General features: G+C 26.6%; 3 protein-coding genes across 3 annotated transcripts; 2 read left to right on the top strand and 1 right to left on the bottom strand.

Annotated features, from left to right (window-relative positions):
- The first annotated feature begins 7,440 nt into the window (after positions 1-7,440).
- Positions 7,441-11,695, top strand: LOC113868310 (auxin efflux carrier component 2-like). Its single transcript, XM_027503819.1, has 6 exons — positions 7,441-8,572; positions 9,707-9,959; positions 10,119-10,204; positions 11,049-11,206; positions 11,431-11,507; positions 11,629-11,695. Exons 1-6 carry the CDS (start codon positions 7,441-7,443, stop codon positions 11,693-11,695), a joined length of 1,773 nt encoding a protein of 590 aa, XP_027359620.1.
- A 1,889-nt stretch (positions 11,696-13,584) lies between these two features.
- Positions 13,585-15,604, bottom strand: LOC113853245. Its single transcript, XM_027483764.1, has 3 exons — positions 15,304-15,604; positions 13,797-13,901; positions 13,585-13,687 (listed from the first exon to the last, which is right to left on the bottom strand). The coding sequence occupies exons 1-3, from the start codon at positions 15,557-15,559 to the stop codon at positions 13,653-13,655; spliced, it is 396 nt and encodes a 131-aa protein (XP_027339565.1). The 5' UTR covers positions 15,560-15,604; the 3' UTR covers positions 13,585-13,652.
- A 2,129-nt stretch (positions 15,605-17,733) lies between these two features.
- Positions 17,734-21,900, top strand: LOC113864130 (auxin efflux carrier component 2-like). The gene is made up of 6 exons (XM_027497807.1): positions 17,734-18,859; positions 20,477-20,729; positions 20,922-21,007; positions 21,282-21,439; positions 21,636-21,712; positions 21,834-21,900. The coding sequence occupies exons 1-6, from the start codon at positions 17,734-17,736 to the stop codon at positions 21,898-21,900; spliced, it is 1,767 nt and encodes a 588-aa protein (XP_027353608.1).
- The last annotated feature ends 398 nt before the right edge of the window (positions 21,901-22,298 follow it).

Genomic DNA, 22,298 nt, shown 5'->3' with positions numbered 1-22,298 from the left:
TACATGGTATTAAAGCAAACAGCAACTATGAGACGACTTCAATTTTTGAAATTAAGCCTTCGTCTATGGGTATTAACAGGGGCTTATTTTGTTTTAAATTTATAAAAAATAACTTTTTTATAAAAATATATTTTATACTAATTTGTACACATATCTCAATAACATTCAATAACTCACAATTAATTCATCAAAATTAATATTAAATGGACGCTAAATAATAATATAAAACTACGTAAAAATGGATTACTCTTTTTATATATATATTTCTTTTGCAAGGTCAAAGCCTCATTTGGCAAGCCACAGCACCATGGGAAAGAGAAACATTATGATTATGCTTACTATAAAAAAAATTGTTCAAATCTTCTTTTTGTCACTTCAATGCTTCGTGGCACTTATCTAGTTTCACAAAACTAATAATAAAATAACCATTTTATTAATACTTTTAATGTAATAATAATATTTTGGAAAAAAAATTAATTACTTAAAACGACACTTAAGTACTGGTGTTAGTAAAATTCCTAGAATAAAACGGGAGTAACCAATATACATTAGACTTGATTTGAAAACTGAAAAAGAATTTATTCTATATGCTATTGGACATGCTTCAATCTTCGTGACACATATATATTTAGTACATAAAGTTAAAGAAATGATGTTTGTATGCTTTGGGGAATCATTCTAATGTTTATTAAAAATATGTAAAAAATAAGAAAAAATAGATGTAAAAGATAATATATATATATATATATATATATATATATATATATACAATTACATATAATAAAGTTAGAAACTTGGTTGTGGCAGAGATCAGGGGACCCAATTCAATTAATTTAAACAAAACAAGGTTGGGTATTGACATTTATGATGCTTTTTAAAGTTTGACATTAAAAATAAAATAATTGTGTTCAACGTTTGAGTGCAACTACGTAAGCTCACCACATCCATACAAAAATAGCACCTGCTTTTTCAAAACGAGCATGGTTACATGCACAATCAATCACCGTTGGATGAGTCCACGTTCATCCAATGGCCACATGGTGTGGTGGCTATGGTGGTTGACCTAAGATTATATTTGAATAATGGCAAAGCACATGACCCCCAATTGGGTTTTGGGTCAAAGCCACCAGCATGCCACAGTAAAAGCCAACAAGGTCCTTCCAATTAGTTTCTCTAATAGTTCGCATCTTAGCTAATTCAAACCAATTCATATCTAATCCAGCTATTTGTGTCTTGGCCAGCAACACAAGGTAAATGATCAAGTTCAAACACTTTTTCTTTCCTCTCATGTTCATGTTTTTCTTATTTCTTTTAGTTTGTTGACTTGTGGGCTTGGTGGACTTGCTATCATAAACCATTTCCATATTAATTAATGGGGAGAAAAGTCAATGACAATCAAATACGTGTCATATCTTTCAACACATTAATAAATGCACACTTTCAACCCCTTTTACAAGCATTTTGTTATGTCTATAATGATATCTATCTTCATCTAGGTAAATTTTAATGCACACAAAAGTATACAAGCCCAATTAAAATTGAAGGACGATTAGGAATATATTATTTTAATAATATATCTTTAATTATTGGTCAAGATTTATTTGAAATTATAAAAATATAGGAGAATAATTTAGTTAAGAGTGAGAATTATTAAATTAAGAGTGTGATTTAATTTTTTTTTGTAAAATTTAACAAATAATTATTAAATTACTAATATTTTTCTTAAATTTAAGGAAGAATGATAATATTGATAAGTGTAGGAAGATGGAGCACTACAAATTTACGGTGTTTTATTTAATTGGGTCTTGAATTGAATAATTGACCTATTAGTTTATTGGCCGTTGAAGGTCTAGAGAGTTAACTTTCAATTGTTTGCTTTCTTAGACTAATTTAAAACATATCTATTGTGTAAAATGATAGTATTTTTTAATAGTTATTCTAACAAACTATGTATTTCTTTAAAAATATATATTAAATGTTTTATATTATTTCCTTACATAACACTTTTAGGATATGAATTAACATTTACCTCTTGATAAATCATTGGTCAATATCTTGTTTAAGAATTTCAAATTTTCATTTATACATTAAAAATTAGTGGGCTAATTTTAGTAGACAAATTAAAATGAAATAAAATATAAGATATGAGTTCTTCTCGATATACGGTGTATTTCATAACAAAATAGGTCGGGTTATCAATGAGCAAGTGAAACTATTTGGGCTAACCCAATATAGGTCAAGGCAAAATTTTGGTCAATAGACTGAAGAATTGGGTTAGGTTAATCTAGTTTAACTACAGAAAATAAATATTCTACTCTAATTCAATCTTTCGTGGATTACAAACTTATGGGCCCAATGAGCCAGCTCGGGAGTCCTTTTTGTTTCAAAGTAAACATTTTTTTTATTGAAAATATTTTTACTCATATTTTGTTAGTTTTGTTCCAAACTAATTTATACCAAATAAATCATTTAAATAAATAAAAATTAAATAGCATACCAAATAAATTTTGGATTGGACTGGATTAGATCAAGATTAAGTTGGACTGAAATATTTTAAACCCAATTCATACTTAATTATAGCGGAAAAATTGGATTATTAGTATATTCGCCTTGACCCTTAGAACACCCCCCCCCCCCCACAAAAAAAAAGGACTTGACCCATTTTAATTGTTCCCGTAACATAACATTCGTGCAATTGTATGAGTGAAACAAAGGAAAATGAAATTCAATTATTATTTTTTATTTGCTAGATAAATGCTACCATAATATATTATTTTAAAGGTTTTCTTTTTCATGCATGATGCTGATGAAATTCATTTAGTAATATTACAATATTTAAGTGATAGTATGAAATTTATTTAATTGAATTTAGCTCAACAGTAATAAAATGAAAATCAATTCTCAAAAATTAGTTAAATGAATATAGTGACAACAACTTTCAATATTTAAAGCTAAATAATCAAGGTAGAGTGTGAAAACTAATTTTTGCCGGGATTGCCTCTATTTTTTTAAAAAAAATATATAAAAATAAAATAAAATTATTTTACAGAAAAATAAAAAATTTATTTGAAAAAAGAGAGATTTGTTCGTGGAAATGGTAGTCTTGCACTATGCAAATTTATACTCTAACATTAAAAATTGATTTTAAGCATGAAAAGAAAAAAACTCAAAACTTTTGGCATTTTATAAAAATTCTAAAGGTACCAATATAAAAATACAAAAGATTAGGTGAAAGGAGTTATATTTTTTCTGGAAAAAAAAAAGTAAAAAAAAATAAAAAAGAAAACAACAAGCTTTAGAGAGAGAAGAAAAATTCTAAGAAGAAAGAAAAATCATCATAAAAAAAGATACGAGAAAACAAGGATAAAAAGCAAAGAATAAGGGTTTATTTGAGTTAGTTTTGATTTTTAATTTTAAAAATTAGATTTTAAAACAATTTTATAAAACTGTTTTTAGAAAAATAAAACAAAATAAATTTTGTTTAATAATTTAGTTTGTAAAACTATTTTTAGTTAGACTTTTGTTAGTTTTAGAAAAAAAATAGAAAAATAAAAACAAAAACACCTAAATAGCAATTCTGTTTTTCAGTTTTAAAAACTAAAGACAAAAATTAATTTTTAAAAATAGTTTTTAAAACTTACATTAACAAGCAAGTTTTTCTATTTTTTAATTTTAAAAATTAAAAACTCTATTTAAAAAGAGAAAACAAACAAGCTCTAAATACTTCGAAAAGGAAGAATACTAAAAAAGAAAAAATGAGATTGAGCATAATCAGAAAAAAGATCAAAGAAAAGAACAAATAAAAGAGAAGCCCAACGAAGAAAAAAGAAACTGCACCATTTCATCTACTTCATTATCTTCGTTTGTCATTCAAATCATAAACTTGTATATTACGGTATTCTTATTTCCTTCCTCATGAATTCACTTTTTATGTCAATGAATAAAATAAAATAGGAACCAAATGATAGAAAGAAAAAAATTTACGATTACTTTGCTACTTTGTTAAGTTTTTTATTTCTTTATAATACATTATTATTATTTTATTAATAAAATGATGAGTGATTTAATTAAAGATGCATTGCACGTCGAGAATGGTAAATTATAGCATGCAATATATAATCACTTTTTGAAATATTATGGCATTGATTTAGATCAATTTCTTTTTTCTTTTTTTTTTTTTAAATTCTCAGGCTCACGTAACCTACTTTGAATAGTGAGTTTGATTGATTGATTTTTTTTAATAAAAAATAAAAAAAATTAAATTTTTCTTTAATTTTTATTTATTTATAACTATCTTTAACCTATTTTACTAAAAACATATTATTATTTTTTTATCTTTTATTTATATCTTCAAATTTATTTTATTTCACCTTATTTTATTTTATATTACATTTGACCTCTATTTTTATCTATAAAATTTATTCTTTCTTCATTAAAAGCAATAAAAAACATGTAGAATAATATAAATGTAATATAAAAATAATTATTGAATTTTTTGCTTGTTTCTATCTCATTTGTTTATTTTTTTAGTTGTTTGTTCTTTAGTATTTTCTTTATTATTTTGTGCAAGTTTAGAATAATGATGTAATTTGATTTTATTTTAATATTTTGTCTCTATTTATTTAATAAATATAATTTTTTTTAAGTGATTATTTTTATTTCATATTAAATAAATAAATAATACAATATATGTATCGATTTCTAATATTAACGTGTAACTACTCTACCGCTATGTATTATAAATTGATAGAACTTTTGTATATCAACGTTATCTTATATTCTATGTAATATAAATCTATCAAATAAAATTTAATCTGTTTATTAAATAATAAATTTTTTTATTAAAATATATTTAACCTTTCATTAAATAAAATTAATTTCATATTTTAAATTTTCTTCTAGTCATATTTCTAATTTTGATAAATTAAATAACTAATCATTTCTTCATTTTAATATACAAATTTTTGTAATATCAACGTGTGATTTATATTGACTTCGATTATTTAATAAATTATGATATTTATGTATAGCTTACGCTATTTTAAATATTCTTTCAACATTAATCATAATCAAAATATAACTTATCGTAAAGTACATGTATAACCGCTTTATTTTAAATCCTAAACATTATAATTTTATGAAAATAATTTTAATTTTAAAATAATTTTTTTACTAAACTTAATTTTAATTAACTAATTTCATAATTTTTAAATAGAAGTACGTTACTTTGAGTTTCCTATTACACTTAGTATACGTAAGAGTGAAAACTGTATGAAAAGTGTACCGTTACGACATAGAAAACTTAACAACCAATAGAAAAAAAAAAGAATGTCCAGTCTTTCATCTAAGATCACTCTAGTATCTATAGAAGCCTTGATTCATGAGGCTTTTAAGAAAATTCCTATGGTGAATTATTTTTCAAACCTTTGATGGAGTGTCAACATTGATTGGGTTGACACTTCAAACCCTTCCTCCCTCTATCCATATTTTTATGATAGAATACAAAGATATGAAAGTTTATCTTGGAACATTAGAGGTGCAAAAAATATGAAGGGAATGAGGTACCTCAAGGAAATGATTATTAAGTTTAATTAGGTGGGATAAACTAAGTTATGAGCTAATTGCTATATTCCACGTTTGGTCTTCTACTCCTGTCAATTTGTTCACTCTAAATGTTGATGGTAGTGTTCTTAATAATTCTGATGTCAATTTGTTCACTCTAAATGTTGATGGTAGTGCTCTTAATAATTCTGATGTTGGTGGTCTCTTTCGAGATTCAACAGGTTCTTGCTTATGTGGTTTGTAGGTTTTATTAACATTGCTGACAATATCAAAGCAAAGTTGTTAGATATGGACTTATCTGAACACTAGTGTTTGGTCATATGATATTGACATGAAGACATATATGCTCTATCATTAGATATGTTATCAAGAGACTAGAGAATTTCTATTATTCAATGCCTCCGTCAAGGTAAATATTTTTGTATAAATTATGTTATTTTAAATTCTTCAATTAAAGTATATAGGGTTAATATTTTTATATTTAAATTATATTTTGCTATTAATTTAAATTTTCTTTTCTTGTTGCAATGATTCGCAATATAATACATGATCATACTCTACCGCAAAAGTCAGATTTTTTCATAATAAGTTTTTAATTTTTTTTTATTTTCTATTTTAAATTAATTCTTTTAACTATGTTTCCTTTTTTTAATCCAAAATAATGTATTTAAATATTTTTCATTTTATTTTAAAATAATTTCTTCAAATATTTTTTCCCTTTTATTTCAAAAACCTATTTCTTTAAATAATTTTTATTTTACTTCAAAATAATTACTTTGAATTCTTTCTCCTTTTTGTTTTAAGTTAATTCTTTTTAATTGTTTTCCTTTTTTATTATAAAATAATTACCTCTAAATCTGTCCATTTTTCCAAAATAATTTCTTCAAATTCTTCTATTTTTATTTCAAAATAATTACTTTGAAATTTTTTAATTGTTTCCAAAATAATTTATTCAGTTTCTTTCCTTTTTCATTCCAAAATAATTAGCACACATACTTTCCCTTTTTTCCCTAAAAAATATTGACCTTGAATCTTTTTTCTTTTTCTTTTTCTTTTTCCAAATCAAAATGAAATTAGTTTTTTAATAATTTCTCTGTTCAATAAAATAAAAAATAGTAACAAAAATAAAAATACTAAATTTCCTTGAGTTCACAAAGATAAAAAAAAATGATAAACATTATATTTTATGGTTCCTCTATGTATAAATTTTCAATATTAATTCTTAATAAGAGTGTTTTTATGAATATTTTTAAACAATATCTTTTTTAAGAAAATTATTAAATGAGAAAATTTTTAGGAACGTATTTTTTTATTATATCTAATAATTTTTCTACATTATGCATTTATTTTTAAATCAATATTTATTTAAATTTTAATTATTTTATAATTTATTTCTGATTTTATTTAATATAATATAATATATATCTGTAACTATAATTATATTTATTATTGTAATTTACTAAATGTTAAAATAGTCATATAATACATTTTAAAAAAATAATTTAATTTAATAATATACGTGTAGTGAATAGGAAAGTTACTGGTTATAATAAATTTGTGTAATTAACGAGGTAAATATTCTTAATAGGACGTTAATGATGGTAATAACTTCGCTAGGTAAATGATCTGTGAACTTAAATTTGATTTTAGAGATCATAATTTTCATAAAAGGTGTTTTCAAAGCTTTTGTTAATCATTTATTATGTTCATTATTAATACGTTACTAAGGATTAAGGAGAGGACCAACAAGAAGTTATCAACCTTGTTTTCAACCTCTTTGGCATTCTTCTCGTGAGAGTTTCTTTCTCATTCATGTTACATACTTTCCCTTTCATATTAAACACCACCACCACCATTTCACCACATCTTGCTTCAACCATGATCAAAGGTAAAGACATTTACGAAGTGTTGGCATCACTTGCGCCCCTCTACGTGGCTTTCATCCTAGCCTATGGCTCAGTACGTTGGTGGAAGATCTTCACTCCAGAACAGTGCTCTGGCATAAACCGCTTTGTGGCAGTGTTTGCAGTTCCTTTCCTTTCTTTCCATTTCATATCATCCAATAACCCTTACACTATGAACTTAAAGTTCATAGCCGCGGATTCTCTTCAAAAAGTTGTGATTTTGGTGGGTCTTTTTCTATGGAACACTTTCACAAAGTGGGGTAGCATTGATTGGACGATCACATTTTTCTCACTTTCCACTTTGCCAAACACACTCATCATGGGGATCCCTCTTTTGAAGGCCATGTATGGAGACTTCACAGCAAGCCTCATGGTCCAAATTGTGGTTTTGCAAAGTCTCATATGGTACACTCTTATGTTGTTCATGTTTGAATATAGAGGGGCTAAGCAACTTCTTTTTGAACAATTCCCTGAGAGTGCAGGGGCCATAACCTCCCTAAGGGTTGATTCAAATGTTAGTTCACTCAATGATAAGGAATCTTTGCAAGCTGATGCAGAGATTGTTGAAAATGGGAATCTTCATGTGGTGGTGAGGAGTTTGTCACGTTCTACATCTATGCTTCCTTCATTCAATAAGTCCCATTCAATTTCAACACCTAGATCATCAAACCTTTCTGGGGTTGAGATTTATCCGGTTCAGTCATATAAAGAACCAAGGCAAAGAGCTTCAAGTTATAGTGACACAAATTTCCACACATCTAGTCTCAAAAGGGTTAGTTTTGAAGAGGAGATGCTGAAAATGAATAAGAACAAATTTTGGAGGAGCAAGAGTTGTAGTGATGAGGTTTTTAATGGGGGTTTGGTTTCTAACCCGTTCTTAAAGCCAATGTTTCCTGGGTCAAACAGTTTTGGTCAAAGAAATAAAGATATGAGTGGTGGCAGTGGCGGTGCAAGTAACAAGGAGTTGCGCATGTTTGTGTGGAGCTCAAGTGCATCACCAAATTCTGATGTTAGACATGCAGTGAATAGAGTTGCTTCTGCTAACTTTGGGTCCATTGAACTTTCTAAGGCTCTTGGTATTCCACAAGAAACTAATGCCTCCAAAGGTAATTACCCTCACAATTGATTACATGTGACGCACTCACCGAATGGATATTTTTCTGCCTGTGAATCATAGTTATTGTATGTAGCCATTTCTATTAACACATCTTTTAGTATATTTTTAATTAGTAGTTAAAATTTATTAAGAATTACAAAATTATAAGTGATAATCAATAAATTTAAAGTGAAATTTATATTTTTTTAATAAATTTTAGTCAACAACTAATAATATTTTTTTCATGCATTTCACACATTTGTATACTAGCAGTCTCCCCTGGAATGAGGTTTGTTTGTTTATATATATATATATATATATAAGAAACAATTATCACTCTTTTTATTGAAAATATAAAAAATAAGTTCATTTTTAGATGTATTAATTGATAATTTTTTATACTCTTAATTGTGAAAATTAAATTAATAAGACACTCATTTATTACCCATATATGTGGATACATGCATTTATTTAATACATAAATTATAAATTTGACTATTTATTATTATGAGTATACACTATAAATTTATAATATATAATTATTTTTTAATTAATCTTAATGAATTAGTTATTTATATTTTATTAATAGGATTGGAAGGAATAGTAATTTTTCTCAATAGTTTTCATTTGAAAACAGTGTCGAAATAAATTTTAATAAAAAAAAAATTATGATTGCAATTTCGTTACAACTAATGCAATTCATCACAACTGTGATAAGCGCCATTCGTAATTGTAAATTGTAACCTGATAGAATTTGTAATTTAGGCGTAGGATTGGTTTAACTGTTACCTAGAAAAATAATTGTGTATTTTTTTCAAAAATTTTTCAGAAGAATTTAAATCTTTTTAAATTATTAAGTATTGTATCATATAGTCATGTCAGAAAACAAGAAAAAATATATAATTTTTATTAAAGAGTGACTCGTTATAATTAGTTGAAGCACCTACTACTTAGATTTAAGAAAAACTGTCTTTTTCATTTTTCCATGACCACGTTATATTATTTTATAAGATGAAAAAAAATTCAAATTTCAGAGAAAAAAAAACTAACAAAATAAGCAAATATTTATTATTTTACTATAGTTTGTTGAATGAAACACTCGATAAAAGCATGAATTGATTTAAACTCTCTCATTTGCATGCAGCTGTGCATGAATTGATTGGCGTGAGTCGTAGTCCTGATGAAAACAGAGAGAGGAAGCTTGACGTAGAGGAAAGAATAACGGGTAGCCGGAAGGAGTTGAACACTGAAGAAGGCAATGCAAACAGAAAACAGCAAATGCCAAGTGCTATTGTGATGACAAAGCTCATTATCATCATGGTTTGGAGAAATCTCATAAGAAATCCCAATACATACGCAAATGTTTTGGGTCTCGTTTGGTCTCTCGTGTCATTTAAGTATATTACCAATCTCTTTGCCTCCATGTCTTTCAATGTTGATGCCCATCAATAGAAAAACACCCCCCGAAACTTTAATGTTATGATCTTCTTTTCTTTTTTATTTTTGGGGTTTCTCTTACAATTACCATTAACCAATCATTGCTTGGGTGCATGCAGGTGGAACATCCAATTGCCGTCTATTGTCAAAGGTTCCATTTCCATAATGTCTAATACTGGGCTGGGAATGGCCATGTTTAGTCTAGGTATTGGCCTCTCAACTTTTGTTTTTGTTTTACTAAAATGTATTTTTAGTGTTTGTTATATTTAAAACAGATATTTAAAATTTAATCATGAGTGTTTGTTGCATTTTAATTTCTCCTATTAAAATACTAATAATAAAAATTATTTTTAAAGTTTTTTTAATTTTTTAATCTTATTATAAATATAAACTAAAGTATATATACAAAATATTTATAGAAAAATTAAAACATAGCTTTTTGTAAATACAAAAGTTAATTTATAATATACGTGCTTACTCTACAAAGTACAAACACATTATATTTTGATGTGTTGGAACGGTCATACTTAAACAAATATCTAGAAGCCTATGTGCATATTATATCCCACTTTAAAAAAATGTTATTTATAGAGGATTTAACATAATGAATATTTTATTATATTAAATAACAAAAAAAATAAATTATCAAAATTTTAAATTTTAAATTAATATTGAATTAAAAATAAATACACAATGACAAAAAAATCATAAAAAAAGAATTAATATTTATAATTTGTATATAAAGACCGATAATTTAATCAAAATTATATTAGTATATGCTATTTTAGTATTTGTTAAAAAAATTTAATCCATTTTATGTAATTACTATAGGATTTTGTTAACTCTAGTCATTAGGGTTGAGTTTTAAGTATTCATAAATAATTTTTTTTAAAAAAATACACATATTAATTACAATAAATACTTTTTTAATAAAATTTTATTATTATTGATTGTTGTTTAAGTTGGAGGTTAACAAAATTCATTATTATTCCTGCGTATATATTTGAATCGTGTTATGTGTCCCTACTTAACAGCGTTTACTTAAACAGGACTGTTCATGGCATTACAACCTAAGTTCATTACTTGCGGAAAAACTCGCGCTGCGATTTCGATGGGAATTAGATTCTTGATTGGTCCCGCAGTGATAGCTGCAACTTCCAAAGTGATGAGTATCCATGGAGTTCTTTTACAGGTTGCAATTGTTCAGGTGAGATGAAACCCAATTCTGAATTCTTCAAATTAATCAAATTGTAAGGTATTAAAATTATGGGTCTTGCTGCATGTGCAACGTGGGACCAACAATTAAAGAATCGAAAGTGAAAAATTGATTTAGAAAAACATATTTTACGTAATTTTTTTAATTTTAATTCCTTAATCAATGTCTTTAAAACATACTACAGCTGTTCGTGACACCATGTTTCAATTTTGTAGGCTGCTCTTCCCGAGGGTATCGTTCCATTTGTATTCGCCAAGGAGTACAATCTACACGCAGACATACTCAGCACTGCGTAAGTGTGTGCATGTTATAAATATCTATTATCTGTTCGAAAAATATATTAAAATGCATTTTGTGACTTGTGAACTTAACCCATGAACATAAATTCTAAAAGGAATTCACAAATTTTGCAGGGTTATCTTTGGAATGATAATGGCATTGCCCGTAACAATAACCTACTACGCGCTTCTTGGACTCTGATATGTAAACTGGTTAAGAAAATACAGTAAGTATATAGTGCACTAGATGGATCATGGATGGTGTAGCATATGAAGTTGGGTCATTGTCATATTATCAAAATGAGACAGACAGATCTTATATGTTGCTTCAGCTGTGTATAATCAAAATTTAAATATAAAATCGTTTAATTTTGGTAATTCATCGTGTAAGCTTTATTATATAACTCACCCACATGTATAAAGTAGGTTTGACAATTGCATTATATCCTGTGCAGGGGTGGGGGTGTTAGCCATTTTTTCAAATAGGCTAAGCACAAAAATAAAATCGTAAAAGCAATTTTTTATTGTATCAAAATGTTAAGGAAAAGTGAAATAGAAAACGGAAAAAAATTAAACTTTCTTTTAAATTTTTTTATAAATAATAGTTATTTTGAGTAAACTTCTTAACAAGTATTTATAGAAACATAATAAAATACCTGTTTTTATATCTTTCCTATATTTAGTCTTACGTATTGGACCGGACATTGCTTTCTTTTTTTGTTGCCTTTTCTTCACTCAAATTATAGAAAATAAAAAAAAGAAACTAAATTATTATAAAATAAAAGTGATCATATACTAACTGGAAAATGTTGGTCATAAGGTTTTTTGTGTGGTTCTCATTTTATTCTTTTTTTGGTTGAACGTCATAAGGTGAGTTTGTTACCTAGTCTTCTGTGGGCTGCACGCTGAACAGGCCAACCCAAACATCACTTTTCTTTTTCAAAGGTACCAATATCGTGGTTTTCTTGAATCTTATTATAGATATGAAATAAATATTTTTTTTTACAAAAAAATTACCGGTTTTTAAATATAAATTGCTAGTTTTGTAACAAAGAAAAGGCTTATCCCGAATAAATAAAAAATAAATCATTATTAAAAGAAATAAAAATTTAGTCAACAGGCTGGTCCAATCCACTGTAGACTGATTTGCACCAAGCAAATTCAAGCCACGACCCAAGAAATTTAGGCTAAGGTAGGTTGGGTCGAATTTAAAGTGGTTTAAACTTTTCAAACCCTATTGACACTTTGTACTAAGTTAAACCAATAGCACCATTAAGCACAACCCATTTTGACAACTTTCTATTACACGCATCTCCATTAAAGATTTCCCGACTCACGACAATATATATACACACACACAAATTCTCTATTAAAGATTTTATTTAGTAAATATTAAAGTATTAATATAGATATTTGTGAAGTTATGTTAATTATATGATACTATGACATGTTAAACAAATGAAGGAAACATATTAAAAGTTATTTGACGTTAAACGTGTTAAAAACCAAAAAAATAAAAAATAAAATTGGACAAGTTAAACATATTTTAAACTTATTTCAAGTGTATATAGATTTCATTTTGATTAAATTTGATTAGCATATTTTAAACCTATTTTAACCCAAAAATCAGTTGAAGTGCATTCATCACAATTAAGTATTTACTGTAAGCAGATGTGAATATCTAATTTTAATCGGGTTTACTTTTAATTATTTATAAGTTTTATTTTATTTATTCATTCATTTATTTTATACGCTTCATGTACAGAATGAGAAGAATACCAATGTGATAGACCTAAGTAACTATTCACTTTTATGTAGATTATACAAGTTCATTGCTCTTTTTTTTTTTTTTTTGCCTTAGGGTCTTTGATTTTATCTTTCTTGGTTGTGTATCATCGTTGTTTTGATTACTAGTGATTTTATGCATTGACGTACATATACATTACTCACACACAAAACATGAGAGCACATTTCAATCAAACAAAGGCTGAGAAATGATTTACATCTTGAAATATATTAATGAATTAATCAACTCATTTGATTTTAAACCGCTTCTAGGTGTGAAAACTTTCTAACTGTAAGCACACAGGTCTACAATCCACTCTTATTTATCTGACTTCAAAAGCAGCATACAAAGTCATTACTCCAACTTCAACTCTTTACTTGGGGGGTGGCCCTCGTGGAACAATGAAATCTGCCAAAACAATCACAAATTTATTAGTCATCATTATATGTTATGCAATATTGCAAATAGCAGTAGTAAAGGGGAAAGTTGTGAATGTAATTAAGACTTTCTTTCTTACTTCCACATTTGGAGGCAGGAGTGAGAGGTCTGCCACAATAGTTCATGCAGTGCAACACTTTCTTCCAATTAAGCAGATCTGCTATGGTATATCCAGGCGGGTAAACTGTTTATAAGGCAAGAAATTTCAACTAATAATTAGTAAGGCCCGGTTATTAATAGATTTTTTTGGTAAAGCAAATTTTTGAGCTTTATAAATTCAGTATTAAATGAAAGTGCTCATTTATCATTGTATTAAAAGTATAAAAATGTATTAAATACTTTCTTTATAAAGTAAGCGAATTTATAATTATTCTAAAATTTATCTTCCTTTAGCAGCATACAGTGACGTTGATCAAAATAGAAAAATGCTTTTCAAAATAAATCAAAAGTTGGCTTTTTAGGTAAATGAAATAAAGTATATGTGCACACAAAATAAATTAATTATGCATTACACTTAAGATAAAGAAAGGGTTCTTAATTAGTTGCAAATAATGACAAACTAAATCCAATGAAATATGTATTTTTATATTATTTTTAGTTAAAATTAAATTTTTTCTAGCTTTCATCAATAACACATACAATATGAAGAATACGTTTTATTTTTATTAAGAAAAATACTTATCAAATCCAAATATACGCTTAAGTTTTATGCTAATGAATAATCAATCATTAGGGTTATAAATTATTTTCGTATGGAGTTAAATTATAAAACCATATCAATATATTCTCAAGTAGTTAAATTGCAAACCTGTTTGGGAATGTCTATTATTATCCTTATGTGTCTATTTTTCTTCTTATTTAAGAAAAAAATATTTAAAGTACCCTTACTTGATTAACAAAAACAAAAATTACCTAAGTAAAAGTAATAATTGACATTCTGAAGTGACAATAAATACCCTTCAAATCTATTTTTACTTAGTCTCTCCGTTTTAGAAAATTAGTATAAGAAATAATTTTTTACCTTTTTATATAATTGTTTTAAGAAATAAAAAATAAAATTTTATTAAAAGTAATAATAGAAAATATTTTCTTCAACCAAACTCTTAAATTATTATATATTAAAACAAATATTTTCCTTTTCGTAATATCACTGTCGTTGGCCAACACTGATATAAATTTATGATAAAACGAAAATACATTTTAATCTGGCCTTTTCGATTTTATATTTGCTAACACGATGTTACAACTTAAATCCTAGATTGCTTTTCAGATATATTTTGAGATGTTATGTCGGCAACTTTAAAATTTTTTTCTCTGTGCTTCTAAAGACTGGCAAATTAAAAGGGTACAAAAAGAAACCACAAATTGATATAATTGCATGTCCACATCAGAAACATAATCACTTGAACCACAACAAAAATTACTTACTAACAATTGCACACATATGCTTGCTATCTTCTTTCTATATAGTTGAAGTGCTCATAGTTCATGAAAAGATATAGCAACCACATACATTGTAATGGTACACCAAAAACGAGGAACAGATTAAGAATCAAAGAAAGAGTATTGAGGAAGTAGCAACATACCCAATTTCCGACCAAGATTACGGCAGCAACATGGTATGTTGGCATTTTTTATGACTTTACAGCACCGATCGTTGGGGTTTATCAAAGTTGAAGGTTCACCCTTGTTCATGTAATACATGCACTCTATTTCAAAGCCACGCAGGTCCACATCACAATCCTCTCCGGCCACCGTTGGTAACAATTTTTGGTCATGGCAAAGAGATAACAAACAGATTGAGAGGAATAGCAACCCAATGGTTTTGATATCAAAACCCATCCTTTCTGTGTCTTGATTTGTTTTGTTTCCCTTTTTCACTCTTTTGCTCTGATTGGGTTCATATGTGGTTTTGGGATTCTTAACCCTTTATAGAGAGGTTATGGAGGAGGCTCTTAATGTGTGATAAACGCGTAATTAATGTGTAACGCCACAGGATTTAATCATAATCATAATGACACGGGATGTTATACGATCAATGAAAGAACAAATTTAATTTAATTTTAAATTTGAATAAATATTAAAAAAGAAAATTCAAATTTGAATTTTAAATTTTTGCAAAAACAAAAATTACTTTTTGAAATCAAATCTTAACTCTAAGAAGGAGTACATAATAAAGTTGTGTAAATTTTTAACATGTAAAACAAAAAAAAGTAATATACATGTCGCATTCTTGCGAATTAAAAAGTCATGTGTTATATTCATGTTGAGACTCCTTTCCATGCGATCTTTTGTTCAACACTTTTCAAATACCATTATATTCATTTATTTTAGCATTTTATTTTCAAATCATGTTATTTTGATAAATAATTTTTAAAATATTATTTAAAAATATATTATATAAATATTTTTAAATTTCATAAATTTAATAATTTTAAAAATAATAAATATTATAATTATTAATCATACGTATTATTTTTTCAAAAAAGTTATAAATTATATTTTTAAGTTATATAAATATTTTCAAAATTATAATAAATTAATTAGTAGCTCTTGCAATGTAAATATGTTTTATTTTTAAATAAATATATACCGTAAATAATAAAAATAAAATTATATATTTTAAAATAATTATATATATAATAATATTATTTTAAATAATTATTTTTAAAATTTTTTTAACTTAACTTTGTAATCATAAATAGGATATATCAAATAAAAAATTTAATAAAATTATAATAAATTTAAAATAACATTTTTGTCATATAAAGCTATTTTTTAATTAAATGTTAATAGTCAATATATATTAATAATTATAAATTTAAGAGACAACTTTTAATTGTAAAATATAAATAAAAAATAATGATCATTTACTTAAATACAATAAAAGAGTAAACTCCAAAATTAATCTTGAGATTTTAAAATGAACTCATTAATCTTTGCACTAATCTGACTCATGTTTGTCACCGCACAAGTAATACAGCATGTTAATATGAATACACAGTTAAAAAAATAAAAAGCTCTTTGTAAGTTTTGAAACAAAATATATGTTATTAATTGAATAACACTATTAATTGAATATATTATTACTATATTATAATGAATATTTTAATACATTATAATAACATAGAAATAATGAAAATTTAATTATCATTTAAACACAATATTTTATATAATTATATGAATCTATTTATTTATTTATTTGTTTATATGTCTATATAAAATTGATTGTAACCTATTGTTGAATGTCTTATTTATTTATATTAAAATAATATTATAGCTATTAAATGGCATATGTAATTATTATATTTTAATGTGTGAGTTAAAAAAAATATAATAATCAATGAATTTAAAGATTTTTTTTTATGTTTAATATTTCACGACTTTTCGACAAATGATATGGCCCGTTAATTTTTTGAAACCCAATAAAATGATAATTTTTGTGTAAAATATAATGAATATTTTAAGTAACCCAAAAAATTAAAAATATTTTTCACAAACTTAATGATATAATCAAATATATATCTATTTTAAAAATAAATATTGACACCAAAACGGTTTATTACATAAATTATTAGACAGTATTTCTAAAATAATTTTTAAAAAATATTACTTCATAAACTTTAATTTAAATATATTGAAAATGTAAAAACAAATTACATTGTCATTTAATATATATATATATATATATATATATATATATATATATATTAGATTTATTGGAAAATCAACACTAAACCTAATAAATTGTTTGTTGAGTTCGTTTCCTTGACCAAGTCCACTGATTCCATCTTACAGATGACACACTCATTTATGATGTTTGTTTTTGTATATTTTTATAAGAACATCAAGTGACACGTTACAGAAGGGAGGGACCAACGACTAAGATTTCAACATTAATTTCAACCTTTTTGGCATCCTTCTTATGAGAGTACTTTCCTTTTTCATTCATCTTGCATATCTTCTTTTCCAGATTAAACACCACCACCATCATTTCACAACCTCTTGCTTCAACCATGATAAAAGGTAAAGATATTTACGAAGTGTTAGCAACACTTGTGCCCCTCTATGTGGCTTTCACCTTGGCCTATGGCTCAGTACGTTGGTGGAAGATCTTTACTCCAGAACAGTGCTCTGGCATAAACCGCTTTGTAGCAGTGTTTGCAGTTCCCTTTCTTTCCTTTCATTACATATCATCCAATAACCTTTACACTATGAACTTCAGGTTCGTAGCCGCGGATACTCTTCAAAAAGTTGGGATTTTGGTGGGTCTTTTTCTATGGAACACTTTCACAAAGTGGGGTAGCATTGATTGGACCATCACATTCTTCTCACTTTCCACTTTGCCAAACACACTCATCATGGGGATCCCTCTTTTGAAGGCCATGTATGGAGACTTCACAGCAAGCCTCATGGTCCAAATTGTGGTTTTGCAAAGTGGTGTCTGGTCCACTTTTTTGTTGTTCATGTTTGAATATAGAGCTGCTAAGAAACTCATTTTAGAACAATTCCCTGAGAGTGCAGGGGCCATAACTTCCCTAAGGGTTGATTCAAATGTTAGTTCTCTCAATGGTAAGGAACCATTGCAAGCTGATGCAGAGATTGTTGAAAATGGGAATCTTCATGTGGTGGTGAGGAATTTGTCACGTTCTATGTCCATGTTTTCTTCATTTAACAAGTCCCATTCAATTTCAACACCAAGAGCATCAAATCTAACTGGGGTTGAGATTTATTCGGCTCAGTCATGTAGAGAACCAACGCTAAGAGCATCAAGTTTTAGTGGCACAAATTTCAATACAACTAGTCTCAAAAGTGTTGGTTTTGAAGAAGAGAAGTTGAAGATGGATAGGAACAAATTTTGGAGGAGCAAGAGTTGTAGTAACGAGGTTTATAAGGGGGGTTTGGTTTCTCACCCATCTTTAAAGCCAATGTTTCCTGGGTCATACAGTGTTGGGCAAAGTAGTGAAGATATGAGGGGTGGTGCAACTAACAAGGAATTGCACATGTTTGCGTGGAGCTTAATTAATGCATCACCAAATTCCGATGTTCAACATGCAGCGAATGGAGTTTCTTCTGCTAACTTTGGTACCATTGAACCTTCCAAGGCTGTTGATGCTCCCCAAGAACCTGATTCCTCCAAAGGTAAATTAATCTCACCATTTGTTTGGCCCGCGAATAAAGATCCTGACACATTTTATATTATTTTTACGAGCACGTATATCAAATCTTAAATAAGTAGATATATTATTTAAAATTTATATTTTTTATATTTTTAAATAAAAATATTTATTAATTTTATTTTTTATTAAATTTTATATATTTGATTCACTTAATAAATTTTTTTAAATCAACGGTTATATATATATATAACACTAGTAACAATACATGAGTCACAGAAAATTTTAGTTATATTTGCTGTTTTTAGAATAAAAGTATTATTACTAGAAAAATAACTTATTCTTATTAAATTATAAATTATTGTTTGACAAACATTTTTTAAAAAACTAAATTAATCATTTAGTTGAATAAGATATATAAGTTAAAAGAATATTTCCTTCGTTTTTTTTAATCGGTCACTGTTTTTTTACAAAAATTATCTATCACTTTAAAAATTCAAGAAAACATTTATTATTTTTCTTTTCTTATTATACCCTTTTCCTTTATAATTAATTAGAGAAAAAATTTTAATTGATTAATAAAAAAGATTAAAATTTAAAATTAAATAATATTTTTATAAACTAGGACATAAATTGATTTTCTTAAACTATGTGAAACAACTTAATTGACAAATCACAAGGACAAGAAAGAGTAAAACTTATTTTTTTATATTTATAAGAAATAATTATTAATATTATTTTGTTCCAGTCATAAAAAATAAATAAATATTTTAAAATGTATTAATTGTTAAACTCCTTTTATACTGTTATTTATTGTAAAATGTATATTAATGAGGTATTCACCATTTACCTGTACAAGTGGATACATTTATTTATTGTAAGATTTGTAAAATTATCACATTATAATATATTTTAATAAATAAAAAATCAACTAAATTTAACTATTTTTATTAATTTGTTTAATTTAATTAAAAGATGAGAGAGAGTATTTGAATACTAACTAGCTCTTCCAATCAGGCTGTTTGTTCTTCTCATATTAGCATTAAAAGTTACTAGCTAATGATTTAAATTTCTATGCTAAATATAGAAACAATTTAGGATCTTAACAGTGGAAATTAAATTTTGGCAACTATTTTCAAAAAGATTTCGATTTCTCTTTTGAAAGTTGTATGAATTTTTTAAATCATATCTTGAAAAAAAGTAATTAAAAATAAATTTAGAATTAAATAAAGATATTTTAAAGAAAATTTTTATTAAATAGTGAAAAATCAGTTAAGTCTTGCTTGATTTTGGACTATCATATCTTAATTTAAATTTTCTTATATATTGGAGAACAAAAAGTACTAATAAATTAATCTCATTAATAATCATATGAAAAAAGTGTTGACATAAATTTAAATAAAAAATTTAAATGTTTTTATATTTTTAAATAACATCTGACATGGTCATTTAACAAATAAAAAAATAATTATTTTTATTAAATATGAGGATCCACTATCATTAGTTGTAATATTTATAGAGTAAATCTAATAAAAATCATATATTTTATATTTTAATATCAACAAAGAAAGAAACTAACAAAAGTATAAGTTGAATGAAACACTACCTTTGAATTGATTTAAACTCTCCCATTTGCATGCAGCTGTGAATGAATTGATTGACAGGAATCCTAGTCCTAATGGAAATAGAGAAAGGAAGCTTGAGATTGAGGAAAGAATGTTGGGGAGCCCGAAGGAAATGAACATTGAAGAAAGCAACGAAAACAAAAAGCAACAAATGCCAAGTGCTATTGTCATGACAAGGCTCATTCTCATCATGGTTTGGAGAAATATCATTAGAAATCCCAATACATACGCAAACGTTTTGGGTCTCGCTTGGTCTCTCATGTCATTCAAGTATTTTATCAACTTCTTTGCTTTGACAAATATATATGTATCAATATATTTGCCTCATTGTCTTTCTATGTTGATGCCCATCAATAGAAAAACACCCCCAAAACTTCAAAATTGTGTTTTTCTTTTATTTTTTTTATTTTTGTGGGTTGTAGTACCATTACCATTTATCAATCGTTGCTTGTGTTCATGCAGGTTGAACATCAAATTGCCGTCTATTGTACAAGGTTCCATTTCAATATTGTCTAATACCGGGTTAGGAATGGCCATGTTCAGCCTAGGTACTAGCCCTCCAACATTTTTTTTTTCTTGTTCTAATAAATATTGTTGATCTTTATTTATGAATTAGTTATACACCTAAAATATTTACGTTTTAGTCCTAAAAAGTTTAGCATAATACGATTTGGACGCGATAATTTATTGTTACTTTTAGAAACAACAGATCATTGAATTGATTTTCAACTTTTAAGCAATTTTAATAACAACGAAAGAAAAATGCAGAAGTCGTCTTATGTGTTCGTGTCGATGTCTCCATTTAACGTGTTTACTTAATAGGACTATTCATGGCTTTACAACCTAAAATCATTACTTGTGGAAAAACTCGGGCTGCAATATCAATGGCAATTAGGTTCTTGATTGGTCCAGGAGTGATGGCTGCAACCTCCAAACTCATGAGTATCCGTGGAGCTCTTTTACAAGTTGCAATTGTTCAGGTGAAATGAAACCCACTTCTGAATTCCTTGAAGTTAATAAAATTATTTGGCCATTATATAGTATATTAAAAGTATACTTAAAAAAAAATATGTAACATTATACATAATAAAAAATTATGTATTACACCGTAATGTTAAAAAATAGATATACACCATAGCAGGCATACTCTAATGACAGCATGTTTCAATTTTGTAGGCTGCTCTTCCTGAGGGTGTGGTTCCCTTTGTATTCGCCAAGGAGTATAATCTCCACGCAGACATACTCAGCACTGCGTAAGTGTGTGCATGTTATAGATATCTATTATCTGTTCGAAAAATATATTAAAATGCATTTTGTGACGTGTGAACTTAACCCATGAACATAAATTCTAAAAGGAATTCACAAATTTTGCAGGGTTATCTTTGGAATGATTATTGCATTGCCCGTAACAATAATCTACTACGTGCTTCTTGGACTCTGATATGTAACCTGGTCAAGAAAATACACCGAGTATATACTGCAGTGGAACATCCACTAGATAGATCATGGATGGTGTGTAGCATATTATCAAAATGAGAGCAAGAGCTTACCAATAACTTACATATTTTCATATACATTTTAAGCACAAAAATAAAATCGTAACGTTTTTTTTTTTTTGTTATTTTATAAAAATTTTAATGATAAGTGAAATAAAAAAGATATGTCTTTCCTATATTTTCAAAATTATGAATATTTCCCTTATTCAGAATATTTATCTCAAATATTTGTCCATCTATAATTTGCAGAGTTTTTGAATATTTATTACAAATAAATAAAAATGAATTATTATTAAAAAAATATAGTCAATAAGCTGGCCCAACCCATTGTAGACTAATTTGC

This window comes from Abrus precatorius, unplaced genomic scaffold (assembly GCF_003935025.1).
Source record: "Abrus precatorius isolate BTA unplaced genomic scaffold, Abrus_2018 Scaffold10, whole genome shotgun sequence".
NCBI classification, from domain to species: Eukaryota; Viridiplantae; Streptophyta; class Magnoliopsida; order Fabales; family Fabaceae; genus Abrus; species Abrus precatorius.
The sequence above is the reverse complement of the archived record's forward strand: the minus strand, read 5'-3'. Positions and strand labels throughout refer to the sequence as shown.

What these genes read in the sequence shown, in the direction of transcription:
- LOC113868310 (XM_027503819.1), top strand. Translation starts at nt 7,441, where the DNA reads ATGATCAAAGGTAAAGACATTTACGAAGTGTTGGCATCACTTGCGCCC. An exon ending in TGGTCTCTCGTGTCATTTAA is followed by an intron (nt 9,960 to 10,118) that starts GTATATTACCAA and finishes GGGTGCATGCAG; the next exon opens with GTGGAACATCCAATTGCCGT. An exon ending in GCAGACATACTCAGCACTGC is followed by an intron (nt 11,508 to 11,628) that starts GTAAGTGTGTGC and finishes CAAATTTTGCAG; the next exon opens with GGTTATCTTTGGAATGATAA.
- LOC113853245 (XM_027483764.1), bottom strand. Translation starts at nt 15,559, where the DNA reads ATGGGTTTTGATATCAAAACCATTGGGTTGCTATTCCTCTCAATCTGT. An exon ending in TAATCTTGGTCGGAAATTGG is followed by an intron (nt 13,902 to 15,303) that starts GTATGTTGCTAC and finishes CCTTATAAACAG; the next exon opens with TTTACCCGCCTGGATATACC. An exon ending in TCCTGCCTCCAAATGTGGAA is followed by an intron (nt 13,688 to 13,796) that starts GTAAGAAAGAAA and finishes TTGTTTTGGCAG; the next exon opens with ATTTCATTGTTCCACGAGGG.
- LOC113864130 (XM_027497807.1), top strand. Translation starts at nt 17,734, where the DNA reads ATGATAAAAGGTAAAGATATTTACGAAGTGTTAGCAACACTTGTGCCC. An exon ending in TACAAGTTGCAATTGTTCAG is followed by an intron (nt 21,440 to 21,635) that starts GTGAAATGAAAC and finishes TCAATTTTGTAG; the next exon opens with GCTGCTCTTCCTGAGGGTGT. An exon ending in GCAGACATACTCAGCACTGC is followed by an intron (nt 21,713 to 21,833) that starts GTAAGTGTGTGC and finishes CAAATTTTGCAG; the next exon opens with GGTTATCTTTGGAATGATTA.